This window comes from Thunnus thynnus, chromosome 21 (assembly GCF_963924715.1).
Source record: "Thunnus thynnus chromosome 21, fThuThy2.1, whole genome shotgun sequence".
Taxonomy (NCBI): domain Eukaryota; kingdom Metazoa; phylum Chordata; class Actinopteri; order Scombriformes; family Scombridae; genus Thunnus; species Thunnus thynnus.
The window spans coordinates 9085861-9101066 of NC_089537.1; the positions used below are offsets into that span (position 1 = coordinate 9085861).

Below are 15206 nucleotides of genomic sequence, written 5' to 3' on the forward strand. Positions count from 1 at the left end.
ATTCACAACACAGGAAAATTCCACCCTTGGATAAATTCCCACTGTTATGCATCATGTGTCATTCAAGAGCTGATGTATATATTTATATGCATTATTATATACGAAGCCGCTGCACTTCCCTTTGAGATTTCTTGCCTTAACTTGATTTCTCCCGATAATCTGGTGAATATGTATATGTCCATGGGTTGAAATCATAGACTGCACATAAATATATATACATATATATGTTTATGTACTGTTTTTGGTCCCTTTCTTATGTAGTGGTGAAGGCAGGGAATCCCGTTTAAGTGGAGCGAAGGCGGTTTATGAGGTGGCAGGTGTGATAATTAATATCTACCAGTTGATAGTCACACAGCAGCATGTAGTGGAGATACTGTGGTCAACGCTATTTTCATCTTTTCACATATTTTAAGTGTTGCCAGAGACACACAAGGCTGAAAGCACAAACATCAAGAAAACACGCTCCAAATCAAGAAATACTACAAATACATAAATACATACAAAAATGGAAAATGCTACAAAACCAATTGGTACAGCTGTAGTGCTCCAGGATGGTATGGAGGATAAGAAGCAACACGTTAAACCAGTTCAAACTGGCACTGTGCTGGTCGGGTTAATGAAAGGACAGCATTGGTTTGAGGAAGGCGGAGGTGGTGGTGGGATCTTTCATAAAGCAAAGCGAAAAGTAAGAGTGACAGCTGGCGGACGGGTATACAAAATAAGAACAGTTATTGTTATATGACTCCATGTGTTAAATAGTTTCTCCAGCTATTTAGTATCAAGCCTCCATAGAGTTAAGAAACAGATTTTTTAAAAAAGAGTGGTCAAAATTCAACAACATAAGATGAGATATTCTAAATTTAAGTCCTTGGTATCAGTAAAGCTCCAAAAACCACTGAATCCTACACTTCCCACAATGCAACTCACTTTCATTACACTCTCACTGTCTTTTACAATGTCTTTCACTACGACTGCTATTTCCACTATTCCTTCTGTTTGTATTTTATACTATTAACTTTGTGTTATTAATTTTTAGCCTCAGAGCTCAAGCCAAAATAACCCTGATGACATCACACGGGTTTGTTTTTTTTAGGCTTGCGTAACTTCTCCAGTATCACAGAGGACTCTATTCACAGTAGTTGTCACCATGACTAGTCAATTTAATGTGTGAAATCAGGGAAATTGCTCTCAACCTAGTTATTGTCATCCTTCTGATATAATAATAGATAATAATAATTAAAGAAAGCTGGTTAAAAAGCCGAAGTTCTGCAAGAGAAACCAGATTTCTAAGGCATATTTACACCTTTCATTCAACCTACATCAATGCCTTTTTATTCTTAATCCCTGCTGTGGTTTAGTTGTTGCGTCGTGGACTTTTGAACTCACTTCACCATTAATGATTTTAACACACTGTTGAATCTTTGCGCACAATGGCCAGTGTCGACAGATGCTTTTTAACACTGAAGGGCTGAAAACCGAAACCTGACATTTAAGTTTTTGTTATCAAGCTCCAATTGTTGCTGAGCTAAAAATACCTTAATGTGATGTTACACTGCCCTACATTTTGCCAGTTTTTTAAGAGTCTCAAAGAGATTTTTTTTACTTCATTTAACTGCAAGTGGAGAAAGAGACAGAAACTCTAGTAGCAGACAGTGATGAATGAAGAGAGATGCATGGTGATGATATTTTGTAGTTTGAATTATGTAAAATCCAAATGGAACTGTTAAGACCTCTGTTCTCTGTGTGATAAATGCCAGACCCTTCTCCACACTTTTTATATTTAAACAGTAATCATTTCCACACACTCATGTCAAAAGATGACTCGGGGGAAACTGTTGTCTCTCAAAAGATCTTGCAGACTGTGTGTAGACAACACTTGAACTGGTGCGACATGCTCCTCTGAGGCACGGATGTCATGCGATGTGAACTACTATGACAGCTCCGCGAAAGCCTCCAGACATGTCAGCCAATCCTAGAGGATTCCTTTTCATGCCAGCTCTCCGGTCCGACCGGCAGAAAGTCCGGGTGGCTCCATTTCACGCAGCTGGAGTGGAAAACGCTGACAACTACCTCTCTGTATATCCCGTCAGATCTGATGACCCCCAGAGGCCTCGCTGGCAGAACGGGTCACATTTCACAACCAGGTGATAGGTCACATTTCTGACATCTTCGTGAGCTGCATATTGATATATGAAAATGTTTATAGGCTGAATAACTCAGGTATAAAAGCATAATTTGTTGCGCTTCTTGGTGTGAGGCCTGTTCATGATGGAGCCTGATAGGTTGAACACCATCTGTTCTGTTGTTTGGCTTTAATTCAGCTCACACCACAGCTCGTAGCTCACAGGGATATGAGAATATATTTATATATATAATGTTTCATTGTGGACCTGATGCATTAGCGGATTTATTCTTAGTCTGTGGAAGGTTTCTGTCCATGCACAGCCACAGAAAAACAACTAGTTTAATGTAAAAATAAAAAAATATTCTAAATACTAACTTGCATTTCTGGACCTGAATAGTTGTTTCATGGTGTATTTGCCTCATGTGTTTTATAAAGGGGATGTATTATGCACATTTCCAGGTGTATATTTTTATTCTGGGGCTCTACTGGAATATCTTTGCATGATTTACAGTTTTTTTTTTTTTAAAAACTGCTTATTTATTTTATACTGGCTCTTTATGCACCCTGTAAGTAAACAGGCCGTTTTAGCTCCTGTTTCTTTAAGGCCCGCCTCCCAGTGAGCCCACTCTTTTCTGATTGGCCAGCTGAAGCCCTGGCTTTTGACTTGCAGAGAGTATTTAACATAGACATCTTACATCATAGCAGTATATAAATGACAGAAAATTACAAAAAGCATGATATGTCCCCTTTAACTGTCCAAACATTTCCAGTACAACCACTATGGAGTCTCATTGCAGAAAAAAAACTATAGTATAAAACATAAGTATGGTAAATGTCAGGTTTTGATGACAGTCCTTTAGAGCCAAAAGGCAAGCAATCATACAGTAAGAAATCTAGACGTCAACACCTCCTCCTATAATGAAAGGGGAAGGCGGTAAACCGCTTTCTGTATTGACAGATGCTGCAATAAACCATCATGTAATGCTCTGTAATCCCATGGATGTAATACAGGCCCAGAAGCAATTAAAGCCATCTATGTGACAGCTCTACTTAAAGACAACAGAACCTGCACCACAGGTTTCCTTTGTTGTTGTTGTTCCTACATTTTGTATAGCGTCCTATTGTATGTTTCACAATACTGGAGAGGAGTGTCAGTGTGGATCTGTTGTGACAAGAAGATCTGGACTGGATTCAGACAGTTCAGGTGCAGTTTTCAACCTGTCACAGTAAATCTGCAAAATGTTACAGTAAGAGATACAAAGTGATGTCAGGAGGGAACACTTTTTTAATAAATCATAATTCATTCCCATAGTTTTGTTGATTTTTTCTCCATTTTCTTATGTCACGCAGCGGTTTGTTAACAAGATAAACTAAATGGAAAATAGTGCAGGCTATACATCTCATTTTTAATTATATCAATTACATTACTGCTGATATATTATTTACATTCAACTGCTGATTACGGTGCCTTTGGAGCCATTTTGTCTCTGCTTTGTTTACACTTTTGGCATTTTGTTCGCCGAGTGAAAGATATGGTGGTCACAAATTCCCCATCTGCCCTGCATGTAATTGCAACTCGGAGGCTGACGTAAATGTTTCTTTCCCACTTGGCTGTTTGTATTTATAGTCTTCACAATATGACTTAAACACAGGATAAGCAAACGAGAAAACAAAGTAATTATTTCAATGGCACAAATTGGTAAATTGAGGGACTGCAGTAAGTATAAGACGCACATTTATTTATGATTTGAGGGCTTAAGCCAATAATCTGAGGGAACAATTTATCAATTTAGCTCTGTGCGGTGCAGCTGGAGGGCGTGTTGCTTTGAACTAGAGGTACAACGCAGGTTTTCTCGACTGGATTAATTTGCTAATGTGAGTGGAAAATTTTAACAGAGGCACGCTCTTTCCTTCTCCTTCCTCTCTTCCATCTGCATTCAAGTTTGGATGCCAGCTGCCACACTTACACTCAAATGAACTCAAGGAATGCACTCAATATCACAGGCTGATGATAACAGTATGTACTGTATATCAGAGAGTGGACGTTACCTTCGAGCTATTAGCAAGCTGGAGACTATATAGTAATAGCTTCCTTGTCTAGATGCTGACCAATGAGTGAACGGCACCTAAAACACATCATTCAGGTGCTATGCAAGTCCTGCCTGCTATTGTTTTGTATAAACAGGCTTCCTCCATGCACTAGTGATACTCTGTAAACACCAGAGAGTATTCAGCTTATCCCCAGTGTATCAGGAGTACGTCTGCTCTTTGTGTGTTCAAAAGCACAACGATTAGCTCATACGCACAACAGCGTGCCACCATTAATTTGCATTTCCATTTGAAACACCCCCACTGGCTGAGAGCTGTGTCGTGAAACTTTTACTACAACAGCTATCAAATACGTGGATGAAAATAGTGCGCTACCTTTACTTGATGTAATCTGGCAGGCAAGGTCAAAGACGCCCAGGCTGTAAAATACAGCACGTCATCACATATGAGAAGGTGAGTTACACGGTGTCATTAAACCATTCATAAATCTGATGGCGTGTCGAGAGGAGGAGGAGCTGCAGTTCGCTACTATTCCCGTACAGATGGGCAAATTTTAACCAGCATAACCTTTAATCGACACACACACACACACACACACACACACACACACACACACACACACACACACACACACACACCTGCGCCGACACAAACATGCAAATGTGTCCAATTCTGTAGCCGCAACAAGATACCACAATACCACATAATATCTTATTTTATTGCACAAATAAGTTTATCAGTTGATACTATTTTAGGTGTAATTCTCTATCTCTGAGGTGTTTTACATAATCAGATCTTTTTTTGTTAGAATAGGTTTAAATAATTAAGTGAAATGTTCAACAATCTTTGAACAAGACTACGAGTCTACAGCCATGCCAGCAGTCGACAGCAGTGCATGTTAAAGTCCCTCTACTCTCAAAAATATGTTTTTCTTCTTGTTCCTATAGTTTGATGTTTGAGCTTCACCTTGCAGAACGGTGAAGGCTGTTTTCACTTTCATCTGCTGAAAGTTTCTCTGTGCTTGTTGAAAATATGATTTTAAAAAGGGGCCTATGAGCAGGATTTGTGACATCACAAATAGTTTGGAAGTCAATCCTGGTCCAATATTCAACTTACACAAGCATGATGTGGAAACATGAAGCCTCCAGAGCACAAACACTATGAATAGACTTTACGGTGAAGTAGGAGACATCTTATATCCGACACTTTTTCGAACATTTGCATATTTATAGATTCTGGAATTTTTAATGAGGGAGAAGGAGCAGATGCCATTTTAATTATACTTTTTTTTGTGGAAAAAACATATCAGAGACACATTATTGATCCATGCAGAATATTTTTATATGTATTAAAACATGTCTGGAGGTGATCTTTAAGGTTTAGCGGACATATTTTTGTTTAGTGTGTTAGCTAATCAGCACTGAACACAAAGTACAGCTGAGGTTGGAGGTAGGAATACCTGCAAAAACGGTGACATTCGAGCAAAGTACTGGACTATAAAGGCCTCTTTACACTGCGTGATTTTGTCTGAGACAATTGTGAGAGAAACATGGTCGTCAATCCAAAACGGTGCTCCTGGATCTCACTGTGAGACACGTCCAGCGACAATCAATTTGGAGCTTTGGAGACAAAACACAGCCTGAGTCAGAAATTTAGGTCCAAATGTGACTGCTGCTATGACCCACGACTACAAACAAACAAAACAGAATACAACATGAAATGACAGGATACACTGGCCTGGCGTGACATTTCATGAGTGCAGTTTTTAAAATAAAGTTCAGGGGGAAACATACTCGTTCTCCTCCTTACGTCCACGGCACACAATGAAAAAGAGGTTTGTGTGACTTTGCCGCATTTTCAAAAACATCAAAAGCTGATGACGTGCCTCCGCTTTCATATACTTGGTTCTATTTACATCGTAGCGCTATGATTCACCACACATCCAGCAAACAATCTGACAGCCTCAGACTGATATTGTGCAGACTTACGCAGACTGTGACCAAGATTTTATCGTAGGCGTCTCACACAATGTGACATGCAATAAAGTCACATATTCATTGTTGTCGCACCGACTAAAGCTGCCTTAAGTAAGATTTTGAGCTGATTATGGTGCTAGATGAAAATTTAAAGGCTCTCCAAAGTTACTACACTTCATCCTGCAGAGATGTAGACATCAGCACCAAATTTCATGCCAATCCTCTGAGGACCATGAATGTCTGAACAACATGTCAGGGAAATCAGTCCAATAGTTGTTGAGACATTCAGTCAGGACCAAAGTCATCCAGCATCCCTAAAGGCATCATCTGCACAGATTGTATTTGTATTCCAGGGAACTGAGGGGGGGTCGATGTGTTTCCTAGTAAAGTCTTGAGCAACAGGCGCCGGGGACCGCCGTTGGCAGAGCGACTATGTTAACAGGTGGATCAAAGCTGACTGTCCCTGCTCTCAGTCCTCCCCCTGCCCCCCCGCCCCCAGGGAAATCTGAGTGGATGTCATTCCTCATAGGGCAGCTGTCAAACCAGTGAGCATGCCCACGCTGCTGGATTATTATGGAGTGTAAGTCATTAGGGGGATCCCCTCAGGACAGGCAGGGCTTAGTGCAAGCCACAACTTGACATGGGCTTATGAGGGGCAACGCTGTGTGCCGAAGGTTCGTTTGCTCTGTTTAATGGTTCGTCTTTGTGACCTTAGACATGGACAACATCCCGAAACTGCTTTGCATACATCATGGCTGCTTCTTAATCCAACGTGTGTGGCTAACCTCAGATTTTAAACACACTGCATTGCCTGACAAAAATTATACAGCTACTGCTAAAATTATTTATCATCAGCAAAAATGCAAAAACATACCCTGTTTCCAACTCCTCAAATGTGAAGATTTGCTGTTTTTCTCCGTTTGATATCACTGTGAGCTGAATATCTTTGGGTTTGGACTTTTCGTTGGTAAAAAACAAGCAATTAGAAATGTTACTTTGGGTTTTGGATGAATGTGATTTTCCACTTTATAAACTAAATGATCAACCAAAAAAATATGAAAAATATCCTCAGTTGCCGCACTATGTATAACCTCATATAACCCCTTATCTGACTTTTTGATAACTACTACAGTGTTGTAGTTGGTTGTATTTTATTAATAACTTTCACTCAAGTGCAGAAAATAAAGGAATAGTGACTTGTTAAAGTAACGCATCATGTGATGCTCCACACACCAGAGTGCAAATTAACATGACCACACAACGAATACAGCTGCTTATAGTACTTGTCTATTTTCATATAGATTTTCATTAAAAAACAGGGTTTTATGTTAACAAAATACAAAAAATAGCCTTTTCTCATGTTATTTATGTGGTCTACCTCACTGAAACAACCACCGTCTCTGCTTACATAAAAATGTATAAATTCATACACTTATACCTTCAGGGGGAAAAGCACAGAGATGATATTAAACTGATGCCATATGTTTAATGACTGTGGCTCTTTTCCATCATCTACTCACTAAATTGATTAAGAGATGAGATGCGTCGGGATCTGGGTGGCTTACCTTACCGCTTTGGATAAACACTTTTCCAGGGAAAACCCTGAACATCCTCACGTAATTACATGATGGACAATAATACTGTTATCAATATCAGCCTTTTTCACAGCAGACATTTTGATTTGTCACTGCAGGAAAAGCAGAGTTGTTATTAATAACATAAGCAGAATACAAGGACCCAGAAACTGAAGCAGCTAATTCAGCCATTAATTTAATTATTGACACCCATGAACCTGTGACACCGTGTCTTCTGTGAAAAAAGGCCTGTCGCAATACTGTCTGTATTTCTCACCTCTAGCTCTATGTGAGTCACTGCCTCGAGTTTCTCAGTCCTGACACAAGCATGGGAATTTGGGTTACACGCAAGTGCAGAAACAAGCATCTACCCGTCACACTCAACCTCACATATTCATCTGTGAATGTGAATTAACATCACGGTGAATGTGTCTGACCCTGAGCCGCTTCATTTTCACCTCACTATGAGCAGATGGATGCAGAACCTGGAAACAGAGGATGTGTCTTTCACAGAGCAATTACTAGAAAGAGTACTCAGAGTGAATTCACTTCCGGAGACCTGCCCTGCTGCATTACGGAGCTAAGATCACAAGGGTTGGCCAGTGATAATCTGTCCAGACCAGACTGTAATAAAATGAGCCCGGTGTGATGAGTCAGGGTGAAAAGACAAGGGCTGATTTTGACAGACTCATGCTTCAACAGCAACATTTTGTGAGTCACCGTATTGTCAAAAGTGCTGCGTTAGCCTGAATGTCACCATTCTGGGAAGGCACACGTGACTCAATCAAGAGGTTACGTGCTACCAGTCAGATACTGTACAGTATGTAAATCAAGAACTTGTAAATCATGTTGCTACTGACGCGCTAATTTCCTAGTAAGTTAACAAGAAGAGCAGCCAGATTTCATTGCAACATGTGAAACATTTGTCCACCCGGTTTAATTTCTTGTTCCTGGAAAGAAAATACGATAAACCATCAAGTTTAGTTTGAATAACATCTTGTGTCATCTTGTGGTGCTACTCAAGGGAACATTTTCTGCTTCTTTTCACACAAACATCAACAGAAACAACAACAACAAAAAAAACAAAACAACTGAGTAAGGAAAGATTTCCACTAATACAGCTGCTCGCACAGTTTTTTGCTTTCCAATCACAGCGATGCCGCTCGGTCCAAGAGAAAAGCCAAGACAGAGGGTTAAACTGACTTTGAAGGCAACACACATTAATGCAATTAAAAAAAAAAAAAGTCCAAACCACTTCGACTTCTCGCCTGCGCTGAGAAAAAACAGCCGTGCGGGGCAACAATACCATGTGCTGACCATGTGACTTGTATTTATTTTTAATGCCTGAGTTGAATAACAGATATGGCAGCGTGTATTCTCAACTTTCACCCACTGACTTATTTACCGAGGATTCATAAGCATTTCAAGGCTGCTCAGACACACCCAGGCCTGCTGCACAGAGAAAAAGAGAAGAAAAACAAGGAAACATGCAACACTTGTGCACCACAACAGTTTTAAAATGCATAGTGTCAACGTGTTTTTGACCGATTGCTTTGTTACTATTAAAGGTTTGATATGATCTCACAGACCATTTACCACAATTTGTGGTTTGACTTGAGGCAGCTGCACTGTTGTTAGTAACCTGTTTGAGCTGCTTTATGAGTTGGTTAGCAACAGCTATTATCACGTGGCTTCATTCTGTTTGTGATAGCGTGGATCAAACATGTATAAACACTGAAGCCTGGAAACTGGGGCAAATGAAAAAAAAAGGTCTATTCATAACTGAGGTTAGATGATGATTACGTCATGTCAAGGTAAGTATATTAAGACATAAGTGACCTATCCAACTAAAATTCTCTTTTTTGACTGGTGTGAGTGAGTGCACTTTTCTTTAATCATCACTTTTCTTTGTTTTATGTGATTGTAAACTGAATATTTTGGGGGTTTTGAACTGTTCTTTGGGGAAAACAAGCATTTTGGTGACTTCACCTTCACGTTTTCTCAGTTTTCTGACATTTTATAGACTCGATCGTCTCGATCAATCATGAAAATAATCAACATGTTAAACATAAATAAAAATAATCGCTAGTTGCAGCCCTAGTTTAAGGGCTGTAGGTAGGAATGTATCATGATGGTCATATCGTAGTAGTGCTGTGATGATTAATCGATTAGTCAATCAACAGAAAATGTATCTACAAAGAGTTTGTAATTGTCATTTTTGAGGCAAAAACGGTAAAAAAAAATTGCTGGTTCAAGGTTCTCAAATGTGAGGATTTTATGTTTTTTGTGGCTTTATGAGTTTAAAGTGAATATCATCTTGGTTTTTGGATTGTTGGTTGGAGAAAAGTCATCTGCAGACATCGCCTTGTGGTTTAGGGGGTAATGATGGCCATTTTTCACTATTTTCTGACATTTTATAAACAAAGAATTAGCCAAATTGACAGATTGATTGATTTTTGAAAATAACAGAGTTCCATATCACTGTTTTGTTTAGCAAAATTATGGATTCCAAGCAAATTGTGATTAAAAGTCAACAAAATTAGCTAATAAAGTTTCATGTTTGCTTTTACAAGATACATCAGTGGAACATAAACGAGTATTTTATGTTATTTAGCATCCACTTTTAATTTCATGATATATACTGACATCAAAAAATGACACCGTGTGTGTACGAGAGATATTCTGATATGGATTTTTTTTACTGTACCAACCAGCCCTTCATGACTGATGCTGTCAGTGGGGAGTAAATGGAAATGTGACAGTGGAAGCAACCCAGAAAACACCACACATACACACACAGACGGGTAATCAATGGGTGGAAAAACACTGGGGTTTGATAGCGGTGTAGTGTGTGTGTGTGTGCTTTCTAAACATGAAGAATGCTTAACGGTACAGTGTAAGAGAGGGAGGTCAGGTGGCTGCAGAGGACACCGTGTGTGTACGAGAGATAACCTTCAACATAAACTCTCCAGTCTTATCTGGAGCTGTTAGCGAAGGCGGCACCTGCTGCTTCACAATGTCTCGACCGTTTAGAAGAATGTTTGTTTCCTCTCTGATAATAACCAAACTTTTTTAGGGCGTTTCTGTAAAAATGCCTGAGGACGAGTTTCAGTCTCATCAGGGTGGCTGATGCTGTGAATGTCACAGATACTGTGCTGCGTTTCAGGTCTTTGATGTTGACATGAAACAAACGCGGCCTTATTGATGGGAGAGGAGGCTCCCAGCGCAGCCACTGGGTTATTTTCTGTTATGCTGCTGATGCTTTGTCTGGACAAAACAACTACTGCTGATCCAAACATAGAAATATGAAGGTGGCAGAGTCATAACAACAGCTGTAGATCTGAGATAGACGAGGAAATGCATCACTCGATTAGATGAAAATAGATTATTATTTCTGCCACAAACAACAGGAGCCTGCAACTGTTTTTCTTGCAAATGAGTTCTTCCTCGAGTTGTTTGAATCTGCTCTGGATGCCTTTAAAGATGCTGCAACAAGAAATCTGCTATTTTTTGTGAATGGAGGGTCAAAGCCGGTTTTGCATGTTGTTCAGAGAGAAATGTACGTGATGTATAAATAAAATTAGAGCTGAAACAGTTAGTAAATTAATGGATTAGTCTGTTTTGATGGTCAATTAATCATTTGTGTCATTTTTAAAGCAAAAATACCAACATTCCCAAGTTCAATCTCATAAATTGTGAGAATTTTCATGCTTTTTTTTTAATGTTTTCTGTTATTGAAAACTGAATATTTTTGTTTTTTGAATTTAATTTGAGACCAAAAAGGATAATTGAAACAGTCACTATGGATTTTATTCAATTTTGATGGCTGTTTTTCACAGTTTTCTGACATTTTATAGACCCAACAATCAATTTAGTGATTGAGATTCAAGAAAACAATCTGCAGAATGATCGGTAATAAAATGATTGTTGGTTCCTGTTTTGAAATCTCTAATTTTGATGAGCTGCACTTTGTATTACCTCACTCAGTTTTGCAATAACCAGTAATCATTACATGCTCTCTCACTGCTGCCTCTTTCCATGGTGCAACAATTTAATTTTAGCTTTATTTTTAGTGATGAGGTGGAGTAGTTAAGACTTGTTAGAGTATGTTTGTTTGATTTGAAACCTGTAATTAAATGTGCCAGAGTGACAATGTCAAGATCATGAACAGAGAACTGAGCAGAAACAGCAGAAGCTTCATAATAAAGTTGAATTTCTCACTGAAATAGACTTCATGTGGGCTATGTAGATCAATAGAGATGGAACTGAGTGAGGCTTGAGGTGGGATAGTGCAAAAAAAAAACCACACACACCAGTGCAATAATACATGGAGCTGGCTCAAACATTGCATAATACGGGGTGTCCAGCGTGCTCAGAGTGGGCAACTTCACTTATTTATTCCCTCATTAAAGAGCAGATCGCTTGCAATTCACAGAAACACACACACACACATATATATATATACACACACACAGACACAGACAATCGACCAACCTGCTCTTTTCGCTTCTGCCAGCGGCCGCAGGGGCTCTCCTCCAGGATTTCACTCTCATCCTCGCTCTCCTCCTCCTTCCCCTCGGATCCTGATTTCCTCTCCGGGACGGACATCGTCATTTTAACGCCGTATATTTCCAGGTTTTCCAAACACAGATCAAACCTTTATTTTTTTTTTCCTTTTCACCTTCCCTTCCTTTCCTTTCCTTCCCTCCCTCCTCTTCCTCCTGTCTCTTGTCTGTTGTGTTGTTGTGGAGGAGAGAGAGAGAGAGACGCGCAGTCCGCCGCTTGTCTGCGCAGTGAAGACGACACCAGCCCCCTTGGCGCTCAAAACATCTTCTAAGGGGGAAAAAATTTTTAGGAGATTGCTTAAAACAAGCGCAGGATGCCCTCCTCAGTCAGAAAGGGAAAAAAAATACAAACACTTCCTTTAGATAAAAACAAAGCGTGTACACATTGCAGGGTCGTTGGAAGAACTGAGCAGGGTGGAAAAATATATCCCAGACTCTTCATGCGCCCTGTAGGCTGCATGCAAAATAGGTTGCGAAATGTTTTTTTCCTGCTGGTCCGTTTCATTCACAGTCACGCCGGAGCGACGCGGGTGTAAAAAAAAAAAAAAAGCTCGAGTCGGTGAAGTGAAATGTTGTGTGACTCCCCCCGTGCGTCTGTTTTTTCACGGAGGAGAGCTCATTTTTCCACCGTCTTCCACACGCGTCATTGTCGGTGTTGCTGCTGCTCTGAAGCCGTAATCTCCTGCCAGGCACCGTGCGCAGGGAGATGGAGCAAAAATACCGTAAAGACACCAGCGAGTGCGCACAATATATTTATGTAGGCGTTAAAAAAAAACTGAGTCTGCGTAAAAGAAAAAACCGTAGCACCTTATCCAACATTATGTCTGTAATGTTGTGTTTTTATCTTGTGTCATGCTTCAGTTTATGCACAACACCTTGTTTGTGTTATATTTTATTTTATTTATTTCATGACTTCAAATGTGTTATGTGTGTGTTGTTTCTGAGAGAATGAAATCAAACCAAATCAAATAAATTCTGGATTTAAATAGGGATTACTGCAGCAGTCACTATCCATAAAACCAGAACCTGGACCAGCACAGGCCACCAGATGGGCCAGGCAGGTTTTATATGTTAATAAAAAAAGGAGAAAGGGCCTTTTATTCCCTAATAATAGAAGGTCTGTGGTCTAATGTGGCTCTGTTTTAGGAGTCATAACTCCAGTGGTGGAAAAAATCCACTTACCAAGTGAAAGTTCTGCTCAGGAAAAGATCCCAAGAGACAAAGTATACTGATTATTTACTCACCAGTAATTAATTGCCAATATTAATGTTTCATTGATTTATTGCGATGGCAAAATCCTGAGCAATAAAAGTCATGAATGGTTAGTATGAATTAGAATAAAAGAAGTGGGTCTGTAGATTGACATTTTCCCAAATTGTTCAGCAGAAGACGCTCTTGGAAAGCTGCAGCTACTAACACGAAACCTCCAGATTCATGTCGAGCCACAGAGAATAAAGACCTGTGATAACAAGTAAACTGAGAAAACCTACACTGTAATCCTTTAAAAAAACAATCCCAGCAATAGATTCATAGGCCTAAATCTGAACAAATTAGCAATGTAGCCTACATATAAAATCATGATAACATTAATAGAAAAATACAGTATATTATGTTAAAATGCAAGTATTGGCCTACAGTATCAGATATTTAAAACTAGATAATCAGGGTCCCCAAAAGCTGCACATTCACAGCGTCACAATTGATTTTATTGAGTTAGTTAATGGCAAACTTTTTTTTTTAAAAAGCTACTATATCAAGTAATGTGCGTGGTTGTGCATTATGTAAGAGATAATGTACAGCCAGTGGGTCTTTATTGTGAAATGAACCCCGACAGGGTGATGCAGGACCCCGACGTAAAAATCAATATAAAGTAAGGTGCATGGTTGTGCATTATTAACTGATATTGTGGCCTTGTCTTGTGGAATACATCTACATTTAAGGCTTTAATTATTTTAGTTTATAATTTGCTCACATGGTCCACATTCCTCAATAAAGTTGCGTTTAATCAAGTTGCCACAAACTCATTTACAAAAGCCAAGGAACACTGATGTCTGGGCATATGATGAAGATGTCACGTATAGTCTGCTGTGTTAACTGTACATGATATGAACTTGGATTTGAGATATGTACAAAGTGCTTAAAGGGCAGGAGGTGTGTGGCTGCAGGGATCAATAGGGGATCAACAGCAAATATAATAGATTTTATAATTGTATACACACATTTCTTTTACCATGTTAGATAACCAAGATTGAAAGGAAAACCACTAAGGACAATACAAATTGTATATATACAACATTTCAGTAAAGTTCAGTGAAATATTGATTTGGAGTGTCCCACTGTGCCTCTCTGGTGTTGTTTGTTTGTTTCAGGGCAGAAGTAGCTTCTATTAATTAGATGATTAGATGTTGATGAAAAAAAAGTTTGCAGTGTTAGTTCATTAAAAACACACTGAGGCTCTCATCTGTTTATTATGCAGGACTCTTAGATAGAAATCCTAAGTTAATTTAGCATCATTTATAATCAAATCTACTTTAAATAACTCCCTGGGAGACTTAAGATCTATTTGCATTGTTAAAGCTCCCAGACAACATTTAAACACAGTGTGAAGAATCACAACAGATTTAAAGATGCATCGCCCTCAAAAATCATTACCCAGCCCTTAAAACCAAAACCTGCAACAGTACTGAAGGTTTATAGTTTGTATCCTTTTGAGCCCAAACCAGAAAGAATACGGTAACCAGTCTGTATCAGTAAGTATGAAGCAGAGGTTTAGATTACTGCATGAGAACTGGTTTAAATGTAAAGCTAGTTGGCCATCTAGTGGTTCAGCTTTAAAACTCCTCTCTGGCCAAAGCCGTGACACTAGTCAGTGTGTGTAGGAATGTAATTTGCAGGAATACATACATTTACTTAATAA

General features: G+C 39.2%; 1 protein-coding gene across 2 annotated transcripts in view; it reads right to left on the bottom strand.

The window, feature by feature from the left end:
- nrbp2b (nuclear receptor binding protein 2b) overlaps nt 1-12974 on the bottom strand; it is a 39517-nt gene extending 26543 nt beyond the window's left edge. For both annotated transcript variants that reach the window (XM_067577746.1, XM_067577745.1), the window contains exon 1: nt 12219-12974. In XM_067577746.1, the coding sequence (XP_067433847.1) occupies nt 12219-12338 (120 nt within the window). In that variant the 5' untranslated portion in view covers nt 12339-12974. The remainder of the gene's footprint in view (nt 1-12218) is intronic.
- Between the last annotated feature and the right edge of the window lie 2232 nt (nt 12975-15206).